Genomic DNA, 21,077 nt, shown 5'->3' with positions numbered 1-21,077 from the left:
GCGAACATTCTGAGAACGCTTTAGTCAAAGTGTTGTTTTCTGCCTTTCTGGAGCACATTGTGACTTGTTGTTGAATGCGCCTATACTGTATCTCTAAATGACAATCAGAGCAACTTGAATTACTTGTGTGCAGCCTTTTGCTCAAAAGTTATCAACGTTTAATCTCTCAGAGAGCTGTTTTCAGTCATTAATAGAGCTGTTCTGAAAGTGTCTCACTTTCAGAACAGCTCTGTTAATTCCTTTTGAGGAATTCCTCAATTTCACCATATTATGGTGATTATTATTATGGTGAAATATGATGGTGAACTTTAGGAATTCCACATGACTAATGCGTTCTCAGAATGTTCAGTTCAATGTTCCGTGTCCAGTTCCTGAATCACTGATGTTATTCCAGAGTTGTTCACAGTGTTCCAGGGAGTTCTATCATACACACACTCTCTCTCTCTCTCTCTCTCTCACCCACACACACACACACACACCCACACACACACACACACACACACACACACACACACACACACACACACTCACCAGTGGCTTTTGCGCTGCAACCATCTGGATCAGTCTCAGCAGGTGTTGTTGCTCTGGAGGCTCAAGTTGTGACATCATGGCCGCCAGGTTGCCTAGGTGACGATTGATGGCGTCAGGCTGTTTGGGATATACTGATGGCAACACGCGCAGGAGCACGTGGTTACCTGGTGGGGCAGACAGAGAAAGAGGAGGTGTGTGTTAAGCGTGAAGTGTGAACTGTGTGTGTGTGTGTGTGTGTGTGTGTGTTTTTTCCCCCCAAGAAGTGTCAATTTTGTTGTAGAAATTATTTCAGTGATGTTAATGCTTGCGGAAGAATGTAAATGGTTCTGCATAGGCATGTGCAAATCCAAGATGGCGTCGCGCTTAGACGCGAGGCTCGGAGTGGCTTCCACGCTGGTGTTTTTTAGTGCTTTTAAGAATATTTGTATGTACATTTTTATTTTAATACTTATAGGGAACGGTTGTGTAAATAGTACCTACAGCAGACTAGACTTACTAGAAGTTGGTGCGAAAAACGAGGGGACTGTAACGGCGGAATTCTTAGAACAACAAAGGATCCCTTTCGACATCGCGAGAGCGCCGGGTGAACAGTATTACGCTATCCCAACACTAAGGCGTAAGCGACTGAGGCGAGATCGTAAACAACGCCGAGGCCGCCGGGGAGGCCTGCTAGCAAGGCTAAGGAGAAGCCCAAACAAACCAGCTTTACCAAGCATTTTCCTCTCTAACGTCAGATCCCTGACGAACAAGATGGATGAACTGAGACTACAGGTGGCCAAAAACAGCATCGTAGGGGATAGCTGTGTGATTATTCTGACCGAAACCTGGCTAAATGACAACATTGTGGACGCTACCGTTAGCTTAGAGGGCCGCACGCTACATCGCGCCGACCGAACGGAGCGTAGCGGGAAGTCAAGAGGAGGTGGGATCATAATATCGACGAAGGATAGCTGGTGCTTAAACACGAAAACTGTAAGTAGCCACTGCTCCCCAGACCTAGAATACTTGACAGCTAAATGCCGACCCACATACCTCCCTAGGGAGTTTAACGCGGTGCTAATTACATGTGTGTATATAGCGCCTAGCTCAGACAGCAAAGTAGCATTGGCGCGACTATATGACGTCATTAGTAGCCAACAAAGCACTGATCCACAGGCTATTCACATCATAGCGGGGGACTTTAATCATGTCGACCTGAAGGCAGTACTACCCAAGTTCTATCAGCATGTAAAATGTGCAACGAGAGGAGAAAAAACACTGGATAAGGTATACACCAACATCAAACGTGCTTACAAGGCTAGTCCGCTAGCTCATCTAGGCATGTCTGACCATGTGTCAATCCTCCTGATTCCTGCATACACTACAATGGGGAAAAGTGCTCCCACCACCACTAAGACTGTCAGAACCTGGCCAGAAGGGTCCGCTCCACTGCAGATCTGCCTAAATGACACCCTATGGCAGGAATATGAGCATGAGGACCTGGAACAGTACACGTCGTCGGTTCTGAACCACATAGTGAACTGCACCAACTCAGTCACCGTGGACAAACGGGTCCGGGTCTACCCCAACACGAAGCCATGGATGACTGGGAAGGTCCAAAAACGGATAAATGAGAGGGACAACGCCTTCTTCGCAGGGAAGCGCACACCGCTGTACAGCTCCACCAGGGCCAACCTAAAGCGCGGCATCAAAGCGGCCAAGGCAGAGCACAGAGAGAAGATTGAGGAATGCCTCCTGAGCAACGACTCCAGGCGGATGTGGCAGGGGGTTCAGCAGATGACAAACTTCAGAGCCAACAGGCTCACAGCCGCAGAGGACGACCCCCTGCTGGCGGGAAAGCTGAACACCTTCTACGCCCGGTTCGACGAGGGGCGAACGGAGGTAACCACAACACAAACACCACTCTCTCCAGCTCTCAGCAGCCTCACCCTCACAGAGCATGAGGTGAGACGCGTACTGAAGGCGGTGGACCCCAGGAAAGCCTCGGGGCTGGATGGCGTCCTGGGACGGGTGCTGAGAGACTGCGCCGACCAGCTGGCCGGGGTTTTCACCAACATCTTTAACCAGTCCCTGTCCCAGGCCACCGTCCCACCCTGCCTGAAAACCTCAACTATCATCCCAGTCCCGAAGAAAAGCACGGTGAGCTGCCTAAACGACTACCGCCCGGTGGCACTCACACCAATCATCATGAAGTGCTTCGAGAAACTAGTCCGGGCCCACATACTCACACGCCTCCCGCCCAACCTGGATCCATACCAGTTCGCCTACAGAGCCCACAGGTCCACAGAGGACGCCATAGCGACGACTCTCCACGCCACTCTATCCCACCTGGAGAGGGGAAACAGCTACGCGAGACTGCTCTTCGTGGACTTCAGCTCCGCCTTCAACACCATCCTTCCAGACAGGCTAGTGACCAAACTACTAGACCTGGGTCTATCACACTCTATATGTGCATGGATCAAGGACTTCCTGACCGACCGCCCCCAGAGGGTGCGGGTGGGCCCCCACACCTCCACAGCCCTCAGCCTCAGCACTGGGTCCCCCCAGGGCTGCGTGCTAAGCCCCATCCTCTACAACCTCTACACCCACGACTTCACCCCCGTCCACCCCAGCAACTACATCGTAAAGTTTGCAGACGACACCACCGTGGTGGGATGTATCTCGGGGGGGGGACGAGGCGGCGTACAGGGATGAGGTAGAGCAACTGAGCAAGCTGTGCAAGGTTAACAACCTGCTGCTAAACAAGTCAAAGACCCAGGAATTCATCGTAGACTTCAGGAGGAAAAAGTCCGAGATCCAGCCCCTGCTCATCGACGGAGAGAGCGTGGAGAGAGTCTCAACCCTCCGATTCCTGGGACACAACATGCGGGATGACCTGGCCTGGAAGGACAACACAAAAGGCACCATCAAGAGGGCACAACAGCGGCTATACACCCTGAGATGCCTCAGGAAAGAACACAACAAGCAGGAGATACTGGTGGCCTTCTACCACGGCGCAGTGGAGAGCATCCTCACCTTCGGCATCTCCAACTGGTTCCACAGCTGCACAACAGCGGAGAGAAACGCGCTACAGAGAGTCGTGAGAACAGCACAGAAGATCACCGGCGCCCCCCTCCCCTCTCTGGAGGAGCTGTACAACACACGCTGTCTCAGGAGGGCCTCCAAGATCTCCAGGGACCCGACCCACCCTGGGCACGTACACTTTGTCAAGCTGCCCTCGAACAGGAGGTACAGGACCCCGGCCGCTAAGACAAACAGACTGAAGGACTGCTTCTACCACAGGGCCGTCAAGGCCCTGAACACAGCAAAGGCCTAAGTTCTGGGCCCAGGACAGTCCGGACGGATTGTATGGCAGCTAGTGCTGAGGCACAAACATGTACATTTTCAAGCCTGCAAACTGTGACACTTTAAAATAATGTGAAAAAATACTCTTTTGCAATATGACAACCCTAGTTGACTATCTGTGCAGTATAGTACAGTGGATTGTGTACATAGCCTTTATTGATGTAAACCAGCTCCTTACCTTCTTGTGATTTTATGCTTTTATGCTTTTTCTAAAATGTGTTTTTTTTTCCCTTTCCTAACACCAGGGGAGCCACCCCTCCTAAATTTCGTTGTTTGGTACCTGTACTGTAGCAATGACAAATAAAGTCCATTCCATTCCATGTGTGTACTAAAACCAGGGGGGGTTCCATCAAGTCTCACTCATTTTAGAAATAGAGTTCTGTGGCCTGAATGTGGCTTAAAGGAATGCTTTCATTCTGAGAACGCTTTAGTCAAAGTGTTGTTTTCTGCCTTTCTGGAGCACATTGTGACTTGTTGTTGAATGCGCCGCTGCTCAGTAACAACAAGTAATTTATACATCAGAACTTACCTGGTCTGTACCAGGTTAACTGTCAAGATTCATTTAGCTGTGTTCAAAACAGTCCAACAGGCGGAAAAACAAAATCCGGAAAGATAGCTCCGTCATGTGTCCTTTCAGAAACATTAGACCATCACCCTTGCATTGTTAGTTACTTCAGTGTTGCCGTTACCATCAGCAAGAAGACTCTCTTGTAAGTGTTTGCACAAAGGATATTAACATCTTATCCTGTGTTTTGAAATCTTTGCAGCCTTGGAAAAAAAAGATGGCAGCCAAATACTAGCTCAAACACACAGAAATACTGCAAAATAGATTTATACTAGCTAGATTTTGAAAATGTAAAGAATGGTAGAACGCACATATCTAGGAAAAGTCACGAAAGGTGGGTCCTGAAATTTGATCGAGTGCAAAAGTAGAATAGTTTTTTTACTCACTAGGTCAAATGAACCCACCCATGGCGGTTCTAGTGTTAAGTCACAGTCAATGTTAAGAGTAACTGGGCTTTAAAAAAAAAAAAAAAAAGCCCAGTTACAGTTAAGGATATCCACGACTCTCCAACCCTGGACACGTTTTGTGTGTTTGTCTCTCTGGCTCTGTTCTGTTAGTCCCATTCCCTTGTAAAGCGACCTTGGGTCTGTGAAAGGCGCTATATCAATTTAAGTTATAACTATTATTATTAAGTGCAGACTTAGTTAGCGACGTTGATGCAATACCCCCCAGATCGCTAAAATCCACAATATTTCCCAACAGCCCATGAATCACGTATGTAAAACATCTTTGGACCATTCAGCTCCTCAAACAATGGCTTTTGTCTACAAAAAGTAGCTTTAATCTTCATGACATGACATGTCAACAATGGCTTATGGGTATCAATTGCAGAAAAATCCCCTCTAAACAAACAAAATTGACTGCAGTCACGATAGTAAAAGACCTGGGCTAATTAGTGGTGTAAATATGTATGTGATTAATGCTATTAGGCAAAGCTTTGTGACTGATTTTGTGTGACAACTAAAGCAACACCACAACATGACTGTCCTAGCTACACATGTAGGTAGGTAGCTACTTCCTGACAGCAAAGGTGATTTGACTTGATTAAAAGGAAGACAGAATATGGGGAGCATAAAGGAGTGTAAGAAAGAATGAGCAAGGGAGAAAGAGAGGTGGTATCCTGTCCATTACAATCCATGCAGGCAAAGTGTCTGTCATCCTCCATCTGGAAGCAATCCTCGGGTTCCTGTGGTGGTGATTCTCATTCTATGAATGAAACCCTATTTGTAGTCAACACACACACAGACAAACACACACACACACACACACACACACACACACACAACAGACACACACACACACACACCCACACACAGACAGACACAGACACACACACACACACACACACACACACACACACACACACACACACACACACAGAGACACACTCCTGAATGATACTCATTCTATGAATGGAACTCTATTTCAGTCAAAAGTCAATCTCATTGGCTGGGAACCAGGCGGTGCCATGGTGAAATAGAATAATAAACACATGCTGAAAACAGGAAGTGCTGCGAGGCCACATCTGTGGCACAGCAAGGTGAGACAAAGCAGGATTGGATAGGATGTCAAATAAAGGACCAGGCAGGTAGTATAGATAGACTGTAAAAGAGGGTGTGGGTTACAAATGGTAATGCAGGGTATGGTTTATCATGCTCGTTTTAACTAATGTAGCCTTATGCAGTGAGGACATCTTCCCTAGGACATAAGGTAGCTGCTATCTCCACCTTCAACTGAACTAGTCTAGTTAAGCTGATGTCAATGGACCTATCGCTATAGCCACGCCCCCTTTGATAACTCAGACAAACAAACAACGCTTCACTGACAGTGACTGACTGACCGACCGTGACTGAATGACATTCAATGACTTACAATGGCGGGAGTTGGCAAATACTTCTGATTTACAACAGCAAGTAATAGACATGTTTTTTTAAAGATGACAAGATGACCATCAGATATTAGCGAGTTGTTTGTTACATTGTCCGAGTTTTCTGCCTGTAGAGACTTTTGCTGTGATATGACTGGACAATTTCTATTTTGGGGCGTGGCTTAGCGATAGGTCAATTGACTTTGGAGAGCCGAATGCTGATGGGAGCATGGTATGGAATTCAGACAGGATTGGTACTCAACTATTATCAAGAACAAGCTCAATGTTCTGCCAACAGCTCACAACAGCTAACCAATATAACCTATATCAGAGTCCCATATATCAGCAGATTTAAAACGTGCAGATTCACTAACTAACTAAACCTGATACTGGCTCCACATCAGTGGACATGTGCATGTATACAATCACCTGAATCATACATCATTTACACAACTTTCATAGAAACTGGCAACCGCAATGTTAAAACAGGTGTTTCCCCTTACTGTCCATACTGGGCAACCTGTCTAAGAGAGAGTGCCCATTGCACACATGCCCATAAACCACATATCTACAGTAAGTAAGTGTTCCTGATTTTTTATGGTTAGAATATGGAAATGTGCCTGTAAAACCAATGGGACTAGTATATGGTGGCTCTGTCTTAAAGGGGCGGAAACAGACTGTGAAACAGACTGGAAACAGACTGTGCAGTATCGCAGCCCCCTGTGCTACCTTGAAATAACGTCATTGATCACCACAAAGACAGCGTCATCTGTCATCTGCCCTTTTTTGTTCCATTGAAATACTCAAGCTTTCATGCAAATGAAAAAGTGTATAGAAAGGGAGCTTGAGCAGTGTGTCTCCGAGCACCATTAACATCTGAGTTATCAGAGAGAGAGAGAGGGAGAGAGAGAGAGAGAGAAGACTTGAATACCTACATGGAAAACTACTGTTTGTCCTTTACTCTGACCCTGTACATCCTGTGCTAACATCAAACAAACACACACAAACTCTCTCTCTCACACACACACACACACACACACACACACACACACACACACACACAACCCAAAAACCCTGACAACTGTCACCCAGGAAATGGATTACGCCTGACTACATTATTACAGAGCCTTTGATGTTCATACCTGACCTCTGGATAACTCTGCAAGGTTACCAACAGAGGCAGACAGACAGACACACACACACACAGACGCACAGATACACACACACACACACACACACACACACACACACACACACACACACACACACACACTTAAGTCTACAGTATGTGTACTTTAATTGAAGGAGGGAAAGAGGCAAGATAGTCTGCATAAAGAAAAATAGACAAAGAGAGAGAAAGAGTAAGTGAGTGTCCAAGGTTTTGACAAACACCATTATGGACAGAAGTACTTGTCGAGTTTCCATGATATGTATCACTCTGATCTTTATACTTCTGTACAGCAAGGAAGGTGGACAACGTGGGAGGCTGTGATCAACAGAGCCATCACATGGAAGGATATGTGGAGGCTGCCCCAAGCAAGGCTGAGCTTCTCGATCAGGGCCACCTACGACACCCTTCCCAGTTCCCGGAACCTGCACCTCTGGTACGGCACAGAGGAGACCTGCCAACTCTGCAACGCCAACAACCCAAACTTGCGACACATCCTCTCTGGATGCAAGGCGGGACTGACGCAGGGTCGGTACAGATGGCGGCACGACCGGGTGCTGCGCAAACTAGCAGAAATTCTGGAAGCACGCAGACTGGAATCAAACAAGAGCAGCCCAGTCACATCACAGCAGCGGATCCAGTTTGTCCGGCAAGGGGGAGAAAGTCAGGGCAGCAGCACGAAGCAGTGGTCCCTCCTGTCTCCTGGAGGAGAGTGGAACATGAGAGCTGACCTCGATCGACAGCTGAAGTTCCCACACGAGATCACATCAACCTCCCTTCGGCCAGATGTCGTACTCTGGTCTACCCCGATGAGGACAGTCATCATGGTGGAGCTGACCGTTCCATGGGAAGAGGGGATGGAGGCTGCCTTCGAGAGAAAGAAGGAAAAGTACACAGACTTGGCAGCTGCGTGCTCGCAAGCAGGGTGGAGGGCAGTCACCTATCCTGTGGAAGTTGGGTGCAGAGGCTATACAGGAACATCTACACAGCGGCTCCTGAGGTCGCTGGGGATCACAGGATCCAAGCTGAGAAAGGCGCTCAAAGACCTGGCGGAGGAGGCTGAACAAGGGAGCTTCTGGCTCTGGCTCAGAAGAAAGGACAAGGCGTGGGGGAAAGGAGGATCCTAGGGCTGGCTGCAGGGAGTGGCAGGGAGACGTCCCTGTCACTGCTCCACCACCTTGAGATGTTCCGGGATTAAAGGAGCGAAACATCAGTGAAGGGTGGCTCCCGGCTGACGACCCTGCAGTCAGCCCACTGGCACCGTCGGAGGTGCGACAGGCAGCAATGCCCAGCAGGTATACCCACCTGTGCTTTCATCTATTTAATCTGGCTTGCCAGTGACTACTGAGAAAAGAGCAGTTGGCATCCAGGAAAGACTGGTGGGCTGCCAGGGAAGTCTGGCTGGCGGCAGGAAAGACTGCACCGGGGGTGGCGGGGCTAGTTACCCTTTAAACACGTCCTTGTAGCCTTGCTACAGGGACTCCCCAAACTAACTACAAGCAAAATAAGGAAAAAACAACCCGGCGGTCCACCGAGAGGCGGGATGGAAGATGGACCAATCACGACAGATAACACGGTAACGACTGGAACGGCAACGACTAACGATCAAAGGATCCTGAGAGAATGCAGCTGTGGGTGGTCCAAAGTAACAACCTACTTGGGACTGCGGATCCACCAGGGGAGGACAAAATGCGGCGGCAGCTATCAGATGCAAACTTGCACTGCGCCAGCAGGTCAGACAAGGAGGAATCAGAGCCAGGTTGAGCACCACAGTGCTACTGATCCCACCATTGCATCCGGCGAGAGAGAGCAAGAACAGCCTCCCCAGCAGGATTTGCAACCACATCTGCACGACCCACAACAGGAGCATCAGAGCAGAACGCCAGGTAGAGAATCCACCAAGGAAACCCCAGAGAAGCCAGACCGGAAACCCAAGATCAGGTGGCCAAAGGCCAGCGACAAGGATTCATGGAGAAGCTTCGACGAAAGCTTACATACCACCCTGCAGAACAGTCTAAGAGGCAGCACAACGTCCAAGCTGAACATCTTCGGCCATATCATCTATGAGGAAGGCAAGGGAAGATTTGGAGAGATGCCTCAGAGGAGGACCGTTCCTAGGCAGAGCGGGAGACGGGAGAGAGAAATCCTCCAGCTGGTAAAGGAGCGGCGACGTTTGCGGAAGGCATGGAGGAGAGCTGAGGAAGAGGAGAAGGAGGGCTTGCAGAACCTCTGGAGTCAGATCAGAACCAGACTCACCCACCTGAGGCGAGCTGAAAGGATCAGGAAACGTAGAAGCAACAAGGAAAAGGCAAGGACGAACTTCTTCCGGGACCCGTTCAAGTACGCCCGGGGTTTGCTTGAGGAGACGAAATCGGGGAAGCTGCAGACCACCGAGCAGGAGCTGGAGGAACACATCAAGGACCAGCTCAGTGACAGCCAAAAGGAGAGTCCCCTTGGTTCCCCAGGGCACGTACCGCTCCCACCCGAGCCCTCTTCTCAGTTTGACACCACACCCCCCAGATGGTCTGAAGTTAAGCAGGCGGTGGAGCATGCGAGAGCTGCATCTGCACCCGGACCAAATGGCGTCTCCTATAGGGTATACAAGAACTGCCCAATGACCCTGAAGCTTTTGTGGAGACTAATGGGCATTGCCTGGAAAACAGAATCCATCCCTTCAGCATGGAGCAGAGCAGTCACTACCTTCATCCCGAAAGAGAAAGACTCCCATAACATCAGCCAATTCAGAGGCATAGCCTTATTGAATGTGGAGGGGAAGATCTTCTTCTCAGTGATGGCAAAGCGCATGACCAGCTACCTCCTGGCAAACAATTACATCGACACCAGCTGTCAGAAGGCAGGCGTCCCAGGATTTCCTGGCTGCGTGGAGCACTCGGCTATGATCTGGGAACAGATCCAGACAGCGAAGCGGAGCAAATCAGACCTGCACGTCGTTTGGCTGGACCTTGCAAATGCATATGGGTCTGTTCCCCACCAGCTCATCCATTTTGCCCTCAAATTCTTCCACATACCACCGTGCATCCAGAGCCTACTAGCAACCTACTTTAACAACTTCCATGTATGCTACACAACCCAGGAGTTCTCAACGTGTTGGCACCGGCTGGAGAAAGGGATAGCGATGGGTTGTTCGATCTCCCCCATCCTTTTCACAGCAGCGTTTGAGATCATCCTAATCGGCGGAAGACAGATGGTCCGAGGAATCAGATCCCAGTCAGGTCTGCGACTCCCAGCCCTACGGAGCTATATGGATGATGTCACCACACTCCTTCAGACAGCAGCGTGCACAGCGAGACTTCTGAAGAGGTTTGAGGAGCTCCTAACATGGGCCCGGATGAGGATAAAACCAACTAAGTCCCGCAGTCTCTCAATCAGGAAAGGAGTCCGGAATGACAACATCTCTTTCTCAGTGGATGGCGAGAAGATCCCGCTGCTAGTGGACCATCCTGTGCGAAGCCTCGGAAGGCTTTACACGGCTGACCTTTCTGACAAGCACATGGCTTCTTCTGTCACTTCCCAGCTCTTGGACGGCCTGAAGAAGATCGACCAAAGCCTCCTGCCAGGGAAATTCAAGGTGTGGTGTTACCAGTTCACCTTATACCAACGTCTCATGTGGCCCCTGAAGTTGTGTGACATCACTTTAACAACAGTGCTGAAGTTGGACGCAAAAGCCAACAACTACATCCGCAAGTGGCTGGGCCTTCCCCGCTGCCTCACTAATACAGCGCTGTTTGGAAGAACCACACTGAAGCTCCCACTGAAATCCATCAGCCTGGGCTATAAACAGGAGAAAGTGAGACTCGTGTTCGAGCTGAGAGACTCACCCGACCCGTTTGTCCAACACAGCAAGGCCCAGGTTCGCACAGGACGCAAGTGGGATGCCACGCAGGCAGTTGACCAGGCCATCAATCGCTTGAAACACCAGGAGATCGTCGGGGTGCTGCAGCCAGGCAGGACTGGTTTTGGATGGGGATCAGCACCCAAGATGTGGTCCAAGGCAACGAGGAAGGAAAGGAAAGATCTAGTGATCTCTGAAGTCGTAAAGATCGAAGAGGAGTGCTACAAAATCAGAGCCGTGGGCCAACAACAGCAAGGAAGGTGGACAACGTGGGAGGCTGTGATCAACAGAGCCATCACATGGAAGGATATGTGGAGGCTGCCCCAAGCAAGGCTGAGCTTCTCGATCAGGGCCACCTACGACACCCTTCCCAGTTCCCGGAACCTGCACCTCTGGTACGGCACAGAGGAGACCTGCCAACTCTGCAACGCCAACAACCCAAACTTGCGACACATCCTCTCTGGATGCAAGGCGGGACTGACGCAGGGTCGGTACAGATGGCGGCACGACCGGGTGCTGCGCAAACTAGCAGAAATTCTGGAAGCACGCAGACTGGAATCAAACAAGAGCAGCCCAGTCACATCACAGCAGCGGATCCAGTTTGTCCGGCAAGGGGGAGAAAGTCAGGGCAGCAGCACGAAGCAGTGGTCCCTCCTGTCTCCTGGAGGAGAGTGGAACATGAGAGCTGACCTCGATCGACAGCTGAAGTTCCCACACGAGATCACATCAACCTCCCTTCGGCCAGATGTCGTACTCTGGTCTACCCCGATGAGGACAGTCATCATGGTGGAGCTGACCGTTCCATGGGAAGAGGGGATGGAGGCTGCCTTCGAGAGAAAGAAGGAAAAGTACACAGACTTGGCAGCTGCGTGCTCGCAAGCAGGGTGGAGGGCAGTCACCTATCCTGTGGAAGTTGGGTGCAGAGGCTATACAGGAACATCTACACAGCGGCTCCTGAGGTCGCTGGGGATCACAGGATCCAAGCTGAGAAAGGCGCTCAAAGACCTGGCGGAGGAGGCTGAACAAGGGAGCTTCTGGCTCTGGCTCAGAAGAAAGGACAAGGCGTGGGGGAAAGGAGGATCCTAGGGCTGGCTGCAGGGAGTGGCAGGGAGACGTCCCTGTCACTGCTCCACCACCTTGAGATGTTCCGGGATTAAAGGAGCGAAACATCAGTGAAGGGTGGCTCCCGGCTGACGACCCTGCAGTCAGCCCACTGGCACCGTCGGAGGTGCGACAGGCAGCAATGCCCAGCAGGTATACCCACCTGTGCTTTCATCTATCCGCTCATACCTGACCCTGAATTGGCTCTAGAACTTTTCTCGTGTATATTTATATCTCCTGCAGACAAACCCCCTGCTTTACACTCATTAGACTTGGGAATATACTGTATATTATCCTTGATATTCCACAACATTTTCAGATCTCCTTTTGAGGAGAGGTTTTCAGGCTTAGGTCAAAGATACAGTGGGGGAAATAGGTATTTGATCCCCTGCTGATTTTGTAAGTTTGCCCACTTACAAAGAAATGAACGGTCTATCATTTTAATGGTACGTTTATTTTAACAGTGAGAGACTGAATATCAACAAAAGAAATCCAGAAAAACACCTCATATAAAAGTAATGAATTGTTGTTGTTTTTTTTTTGCATTTGATCGAGGGAAATAAGTATTTGATCCCCTAGCAAAACATAACTTGGAGGAGAAACCCTTGTTGGCAAGCACGGAGGTCAGACGTTTCATGTAGTTGGTCACCAGGTTTGCCTGTGCCCCCAGCTGCTACACAAACCCAATCCACCTCCATGCTTAACAGTTGGCAAGGTGTTCTTCTCTACAAATGCTTCACCCTTTTTTCTCCAAACATACCTTCTTTGGTTATGGCCAAAATATTAAATGTTGGTTTTGTCAGTCTAAAGCACATTGTTCTAATAGGCTTCAGGTTTCTCAAGGTTTTCTTTTGCATACTTCAGACACTTGATCTTGTGTTGAGGTCGTAGGAAAGGCTTCTTTCTGGCAGCTGGCCATGTTGTTGTTTAAGGTACGCTGTATTGTTGTCCTGTGAACAACTAGACCGGTGTCTGCTACTCTCTTTTGCAGCTCTTTTGCAGTGATGGGTGGATCTCGGGTCATTTTATCTGAAAATATTCTTGGTCTTCCAGATCTTGCCTTGACTTCAATTGTTCCATTTATTTTCCATTTTCGAATGATGTTTCTGACAGTGGAAATGGGTAGGTTGAAACGTTGCAAAAGTTTTTTTTTGCCTTCTCATTGATGGTGGAAGTGAACTATCTTGATTCTGACATCCTTGGACAACTGTGTAGAGGAACCCATGGTTTTTAACAGCAGACACAACAGCCACCGCAGTCGGATACTTTAGAAGGCATGGAGTTACTTCAGAATATATAGTTCAACCCTGGAATTATATTCACCTGACTTATTGAAGCCCTAACAAGTAAATCACCTTAGTCTGGGCCTTAGTAATAATCTTCTCAAAAGGTAACAACGGTTCCAAACTTTTGCACAGGGCCCTTTTCCTTTTTTATCATTTAAAAACTCTGAGAAATGAAAATAAAACTTTGGTCTTCGACCTTATTTATTGATCTCAACTACTAGCACATCTTTGTTTTAATTTAGAAAATGTTCTACTCATGGTGTACTAGATGCCCTACACCTTAAAATGGACTTAAATCCATTGGGGCTGACCTCCAGGACTATCTTCCACCATAGACTGAAGACCCATCTCTTCAGGCTACATCTTGTCTGTCCCTCCTACTAATAAATTAATACAAATAAAGTAACCCTTCCTTCTTCTAGCATTGCGATTGCCAATGGCCCCTGGTCCTAGCATATATTTGTTTTTGTTATGATGACTGATGAATGGATGATTCACTTATTTTAGACAAATGTACTTGTAAATCGCTTTGGATAAAGATGTCTGCTAATGTCTAACATGTAAATGTAAATGTTGGCCTATTGCAGCCCCCCCCCCCCCAGCTCCATGATTTGAACCAGTTTTCCAATGACGTGCAGAAAGGTTGTGGAAGCAGAAAGAGGGTCGTGGAAGCAGCTGGATTATGGAGATGTCATTTAATTTAATGTGGTTTATAGAGGTGCTGCTGTTTCCTCCACTCTTAAACCTTTGGATTCTGTTTATCATTCTGCTCTTAGATGTATCACTGGTGACAGATATGATACGCACCACTGCAGCTTATATGAGAAAGTGGGTTGGTCTTCTCTGGCAGATAGGCGGAATAAACATTGGTATCTATTTATCTGTAAGGCCATTACAGGAAAGTGACCTCCTTATCTTACATCATTGCTTGATTGGAACTATGGACCCTATTTGAAACGCTGAAATGACTGGCTTACACTAGAGGTTCCTCACATACAGACCAAACTTGGAAAGTCAGCCTTTCTTTATAATGTTCCTCCTGCTGGGAATGATCTTCAGCCCACGCTAATGCACCTCTAATGCACCTTTGTCCTTTGAGAGTTTTAGAAATGTAATTGCTGATCTGCCTGCAACAGTTTGCAATTGTTTTTAGTTTATTCTTTATTCTGTACTTTATCTATGTCTTTATATTTTGTGTTGTATGTGTTATGATTACCGTGTTAACGGATTCTTTGATTTCTCAATGTTTATTGTTAACTGTTGAATAACTTTGAGAATAAATAAAGGTTTGAAATGAAATACTGCCCCCAGGACTGACCAGGCTCTTTCTGAGCTACAGTCTGTTGTTGAACTAGAATTGGTAGTTAACGCTGGAAAACCCAAGTATGTTATTTTCAAATCACAGAAAATAAATCAGATGATTTATACATACTGTATATACATTGGGCTTCTTTTCTAGAAATAGTTCTTGCCTCCCTGAACAGCAGAACGTGGATTGTGCAATCAACCATCATCTACCAAAATGCAGCAGCCACCACTCCTGAACGTTTAGATGCCATTTACCATAGCACCCTTTGCTTTATTACAGGTTTAGTCTCAATACTCATGAATGCATCCTTTACCAAAAGGTCAGCTGGACCTCATTACATTCCTGTAGATTGCACCAGTACTCCCTTTGTGTACAAAGCCCTATTACAGTACGTAACCTCTTGATTGAAGTATATGAACATAAGTTACCAGTTACCAAAGTTGTTCTTCCTTTTTATAAATGGACTGCAAGAGACTGTGGTCTCTCAAAGGTTAACTAAAAAAGTTGAGAGTGGAGAGTTTATTGGTATGGCTGGAGGAATGTGATGTCAGGAGCCAGTTGTCTGCAGACACGAAGACACGAAGACTCATGAGATGATTTGTTGTGCTTCTGTGTCCACCCCTGTTTGAACATGTTTAGTCCCTATTCCCAAACACACACACACATGCACACACATACGCACGCACGCACGCACGCACGCACGCACGCACGCACACACACACACACACACACACACACACACACACACACAAACACTTACTCCCCTGTGTACACACTAAAGCCATCTACCAGATTGACAACCATTTATCAATCAAAGCGGCAATTAAGGACGCATGGGTTAACCTCAAATTTGCTACACATCTGTTATGGCACTGTCTCAAAGCACACTAACTTTGAGATTGATCATTAACAATGACTGACATATTTGCATATGTCATCATTTATGGTACATATTCATTTGCATGTAGCTGTGTATTTTTAGAAGTATGAACTTCGTTGCAAACTCCGATGCGGTCCTTTGTAAATTTCGCAGGGACTGGTACAAGCATACCACGCAACAATCTTTGTGTCAATTGGACTTGCAGTTTATGAGAAGAATATTTTTAAGTGTTATCTTTTATATTTAAAAATTGAGAATATTGAGAATATTGAGAATATTGACATGTGGCAGCTATGTGTTTCATCCGATTATGTTGGAATTTGGTACACATCTATAAGTACTGTCTTCAGGTGTACTGTCTTCAGGTGTACAGCTTGTGTTTGCCTCTTGTGTAATACCGTTTGCTTTGTTTATAAAAGATTTAAGTTCCCCGTTGCTTCCCTTGCATCTTTTCTGTCCTACTAGCTTTTTCATCCGACCATATTGGAATTTTGTACATGTCATACTACTGTCTTAAGGCTCACTAAGTTTCACATTAATTTGCATAAATACGTCCAACATAGCTCATTTGCATATTTCGTTAATTATGGTGCTGATTAGTTTGCATGTAGCATGGACACTTTTTGACGTGGGAACATTTCGTTCATGTCGATCGGACATACGGTATATTTGAAGAAGATTTGTTTGTGTTTTTCACAAAATTCAAAATGGTGGAAATAGTTCTCAATAATCAGATTTCAGCTAAAATGTCGATGTCAAACTGATCTCTGGATCAGGCTGTAATTACAAATTGAGCAAATGGAGAGGAACAAAACTGCTCAGGAATGCGACCCTGAGGCCTGGGGAAACTTACAAAACTCTACAAAGTTGAATGGTGGAGAGGAAAAAGCACAGCCGATGGAACAACATCATCTCAGTCACTCTACAAAATTGGTCTATAATCAAGTGGCCAAAAATAATCCCTTAATGGAAAAATAATCTATCTCATACCACATTCTCATATAGCCGTGTGAGTCATACCACATTCTCATATAGCCATGTGAGTCTGTTTGTTGACAAGACGGACGCTGCAATCAATAGCCCCTTTCACACATAGTTCCCTGTAAATTACATGGAATGCCAACCCATGTCAGCCGGCATTATCACCGTTCACACATGACCGAAATGCCGGACAATTGCCGTGTTGCTCCCTTTCACACATGTCAGGATTCCCGGGTTGCACGATCTACTTAAATCATGCATTCAACTGGATGCAGAACCGGGACGAGCCGTGCATTGTTTACTAAGCTGTGTGTGTGTTACTAGGCTAGCCAATCAAATTTGTATGTTTGTTGCCGACACACCGACAGTGTGTAACTGCCATAGCCAAAAGTGTTAGTTTGTTAACTAGTGTACTGTGTTACATGTTATTTACTAAGCTGTGTGAGTGTTTACTAGGCTAGCCACACAGTTGTTAGCTTTGTTCGAAGTTTGTTTGTTAGTTTTGTGTAATCTGCCTTGGCGTGGTTTTGTTTGTTGTGTGTGTGTGCGTGTGTGTGTGTGTGTGTTCACTACGTTAGCCAAACAAATGTTAGCTTGCATGCCTTCCATAGACTCTCATGAACATAGTCTACTGTACTTGTTGAAGTCATCCTGTATACACTTAGGCTACTGCACAGAAAGAAGTAGGCTAGTGAAATCATTTTTTCATTTTTCCATTGCCATTTTGTTTTCTATTGCTGCTGCAATGTCGACTGAAACTGAAGCCATAATAATTTTACCATCTTGTACTTGTATAATGGGATATAATAAACTTTTGGCACACATGGCAATAAAAAATCATGAATCTTGAATTATTATTATTATTATTATTATTATTATTATTATTATTTAGCAATTTAAACATGTCAGCCCTGCAAGTTTGTTTCCTGAGGGTTAGCTAACAACCCCACTGACAAGTGACAGGTAGATGACAGATAGTGTAATAGGGGAGTGGTTGGGGTGGAGTTAACCAGCTATTGTTCCCACCCATTACCTCCTTGTGAAAAGTGTCTGAAAATCTTGAGGGTGAATTTCTCTTTTTGTTGATTTGGGGGGTATCAACATTCAAATATGCATCATTTATTAAACTTTTTTCTGATTTCAATATATGACACATCATTTGAAAGCTTACAATCCAATCTGCCCTTTCATAATCTGGAAAAAACAGACAAATGACCTTGCCGTATTTGGGGACTTTTTCTTCAGACCCTGTCACATATCGAGTGTCTGTCACACAGGGATGTGCAAAGCATTATCACTCATTATTAGCCATGAAATACCTTTTGGAGTCTGATATGTTAACTTGTGTTAGGTGGTCATGTGACCACTTCTATTGAGTTCGCTTCATCATGTCTATAACCATTTGAAGTTATACTTGGGAATAAATGTTTGTTTTTATCCTTTTGTCCTCTATTCTACAGTGTTTTTATTGATTTATTAATTATTTTTAGTGGATACAGTTAAAGATGGTTGGTTGATTGGCTGAATGGTTGGTTGGTTAGGTTGGTTGGATGGATGGATGGATGAAAGAGAGGATTCTATGAAATTTCAGGACCCACCATTCATGACTTTTCCTAGATATGTGCGTTCTACCACCCAGTATCCTTACATTTTCTAAATCTAGCTAGTATAAAGCGATTTTGTGGTATTTCTGTGTTTCTGTGTGTTGGCGCTAGTATTTGGCCATCTTTTTTTCCAAGGCTGCAATTCTCTTCCATATCAGCAGAGGATATTTGTAACATAATGTGTTTATATATAGGCTATATATATATATAGCAATAGTAATACATAAGATATGTATGTGTGGCATATACATATGTAAAAAACAGAAGAAAACATTTTTCACAACAAGACTTGTTTTGCTCGATTGCCGGGATTCACAATTCCCGACATGCGGACCTTTTCACCAAGCCGTGACACATATCTCTCTGCCCTAGATATGAATAGAGGAGGTATACGTGGGTGTGTGACATTCATACCGGCCTGCACTCTCACTATATGATGCCAAACTGTATAACCAACGTCAACTGACTGACCTTCTATTCTTTATAACACAAAGACAACCTTTCACACAAGTTGCCAACCTCTGAAGAAGTGGAGACAACAATGCCATATCAACTCCTATTCAGTACTGAGGTACACTATGCTAACAATATGGGAGTAGACGTGTAAGTAGGTTGCACAGCAGAAGGTACAGTAGATAGCTGGTCATACTGTAGATACTGTATGTTAGCCTCCAGCAATTATATCCACGTCCATGAGATGCCAGGTAGCGTACACGGAAAATGATTCTGTAGCCCAAAAATGCAGAGGTCAGCACAGTGTGGTTTGATCTGGGTAGTTTAGGATTCCCTTCATTTGATATAATAGATTATAGAAAAAGTAAATGCTTTTGTAATGAACGGTAATGTTGTGTGGAATCAAAAATAATGATTAATTCATTGATATGTCGATTTGCTGTAGAATAATACTGTGGATTGAAATGATTTCACTATTTATGATTTACAGTTCAAGTACAGTACACTGAGAGTCTATGGAAAACCAGTTTCCACACCTCTGACCTGAAATTTGTGTTACAGAATGACGAGGTGAGAGGTTCTGAGAGATGACACCTTGATGTGTCACCAGCACTTCAGGTATTTGTCATTGTCATTGTATAAGCAATTCTATTTTATCAACATAGTAGTATTTCGTAAAAGTGGTGTGTTGGTAACAGTGGGCAATCATTTTAAATGTACTGTCTTCTTTTTTTATTACAGCTTTGATGCCCAGATGGGATGGGAAGGAACTACACCAAGTTCCACTAGATGCTTTATGGACTATAATGATAAATGCATACACACGGAGACAACATTATCATTTTTCTATTATTGTATTGCTCAATTGTATCTTGCCTAATTGTTTCCATTGCCATGAATTTTACTCTCTTGTACTTGTAATGGGATGTAATAAACTTTTGGCACACATGGCAATAAAAAATCATAATAATGAATTATTATTATTATTATTATTATTATTATTTAACAATTTAAACATGTCAGCCCTGCCATTTTGTTTCCTGAGGGTTAGCTGACAACCCCACTGACAGATGACAGGTAGGTAATGACAGGTAGTGTCTTGAGGGAGTGATTAGGGTGGAGTTAACCAGCTATTGTTCCCACCCATTACCTCTGTGAATAAAAAAACTCATTTAAAAAGTCATTTAGAGGGTATCAACATTCAAATATCCATGACATATTTTCCACATACGACGGGGGTCTGAAGTACTCTGGAAGAGGTAACATAATCTCCCAGAAGTTGGCGAGGAGTCAATCTCTGAAGAGGGAGCCCATCTTCCACTGGTTATAGCACACAGTACAGTTTGTCCTTCAGTTATGTTTCAGCTCGACTGCTTGTTCAACGTATGCTGAAGTGTGAATGACTCTGGAGTATTGTTACCTAGTTGTATGGCACAACCTAGTTGTAATGTAAACCTAGTTGTATGAAAGCATGGAAACATAGAAATAGGCCCAGAGAAACTGGAGAACCCCCACCCACAACTCCTCTCTCTCTTTGATCTCCATACTGTATACATCTATCTCTTACTCTGTGTCTCTATGACTGTGTTTCTGTCTGTCTCCAGTCCAACATTCTCTCAAGCATGTTTCTTGAACACATACTGTACCTTTCTACCCCCTGGGGCATAATGAACAGCCTTCTGTTTCTAGAAACATTCTTGAAATGTTTTCAAGGGTACTGACATTAGCTGCCATCTGAACTGATGATACATTGCTTGGACTGTGTAAAGATAAAGAATGCATTTGACTTAGTAGTCAGAAACATAAAAAGCAAGTAGTACGGTAGTTGCTTTTTATGTAAATAATATGGCACGTGGACTATATACTAAGAGTATATTATGCATTCAATGTAAACCAAATACATAGCTTTTTCCTTTGTAATACATTGCAGGGTAGATTGACACACATGCGAGAAATGCACGCGCACACACACACACACATACACACACACACACACACACACACAAATACTCTCTGATTTGTTTATACACCTGTTGGACCAGCATGCATTACGCATATCCTGTTAGCCTAATATAAACCTCAGATGGCGGCCATAAGAGATAGCTTGGTACCTTCACAATACAGAACATGCCAA

The 21,077-nt window shown here is 45.5% G+C and overlaps 1 protein-coding gene across 1 annotated transcript in view; it reads right to left on the bottom strand.

Moving 5' to 3' along the window:
* veph1 (ventricular zone expressed PH domain-containing 1) overlaps nucleotides 1-21,077 on the bottom strand; it is a gene marked incomplete at both ends in the record, with an annotated part of 105,312 nt that overhangs the window by 64,785 nt on the left and 19,450 nt on the right. Inside the window, one exon of the mRNA XM_080543675.1 lies at nucleotides 532-695. Within this exon, the coding sequence (XP_080399801.1) occupies nucleotides 532-695 (164 nt within the window). The remainder of the gene's footprint in view (nucleotides 1-531; nucleotides 696-21,077) is intronic.

This window comes from Nansenia antarctica (genome assembly GCF_963989245.1).
Source record: "Nansenia antarctica genome assembly, chromosome: 12".
Taxonomy (NCBI): Eukaryota; Metazoa; Chordata; class Actinopteri; order Argentiniformes; family Microstomatidae; genus Nansenia; species Nansenia antarctica.
The sequence above is the reverse complement of the archived record's forward strand: the minus strand, read 5'-3'. Positions and strand labels throughout refer to the sequence as shown.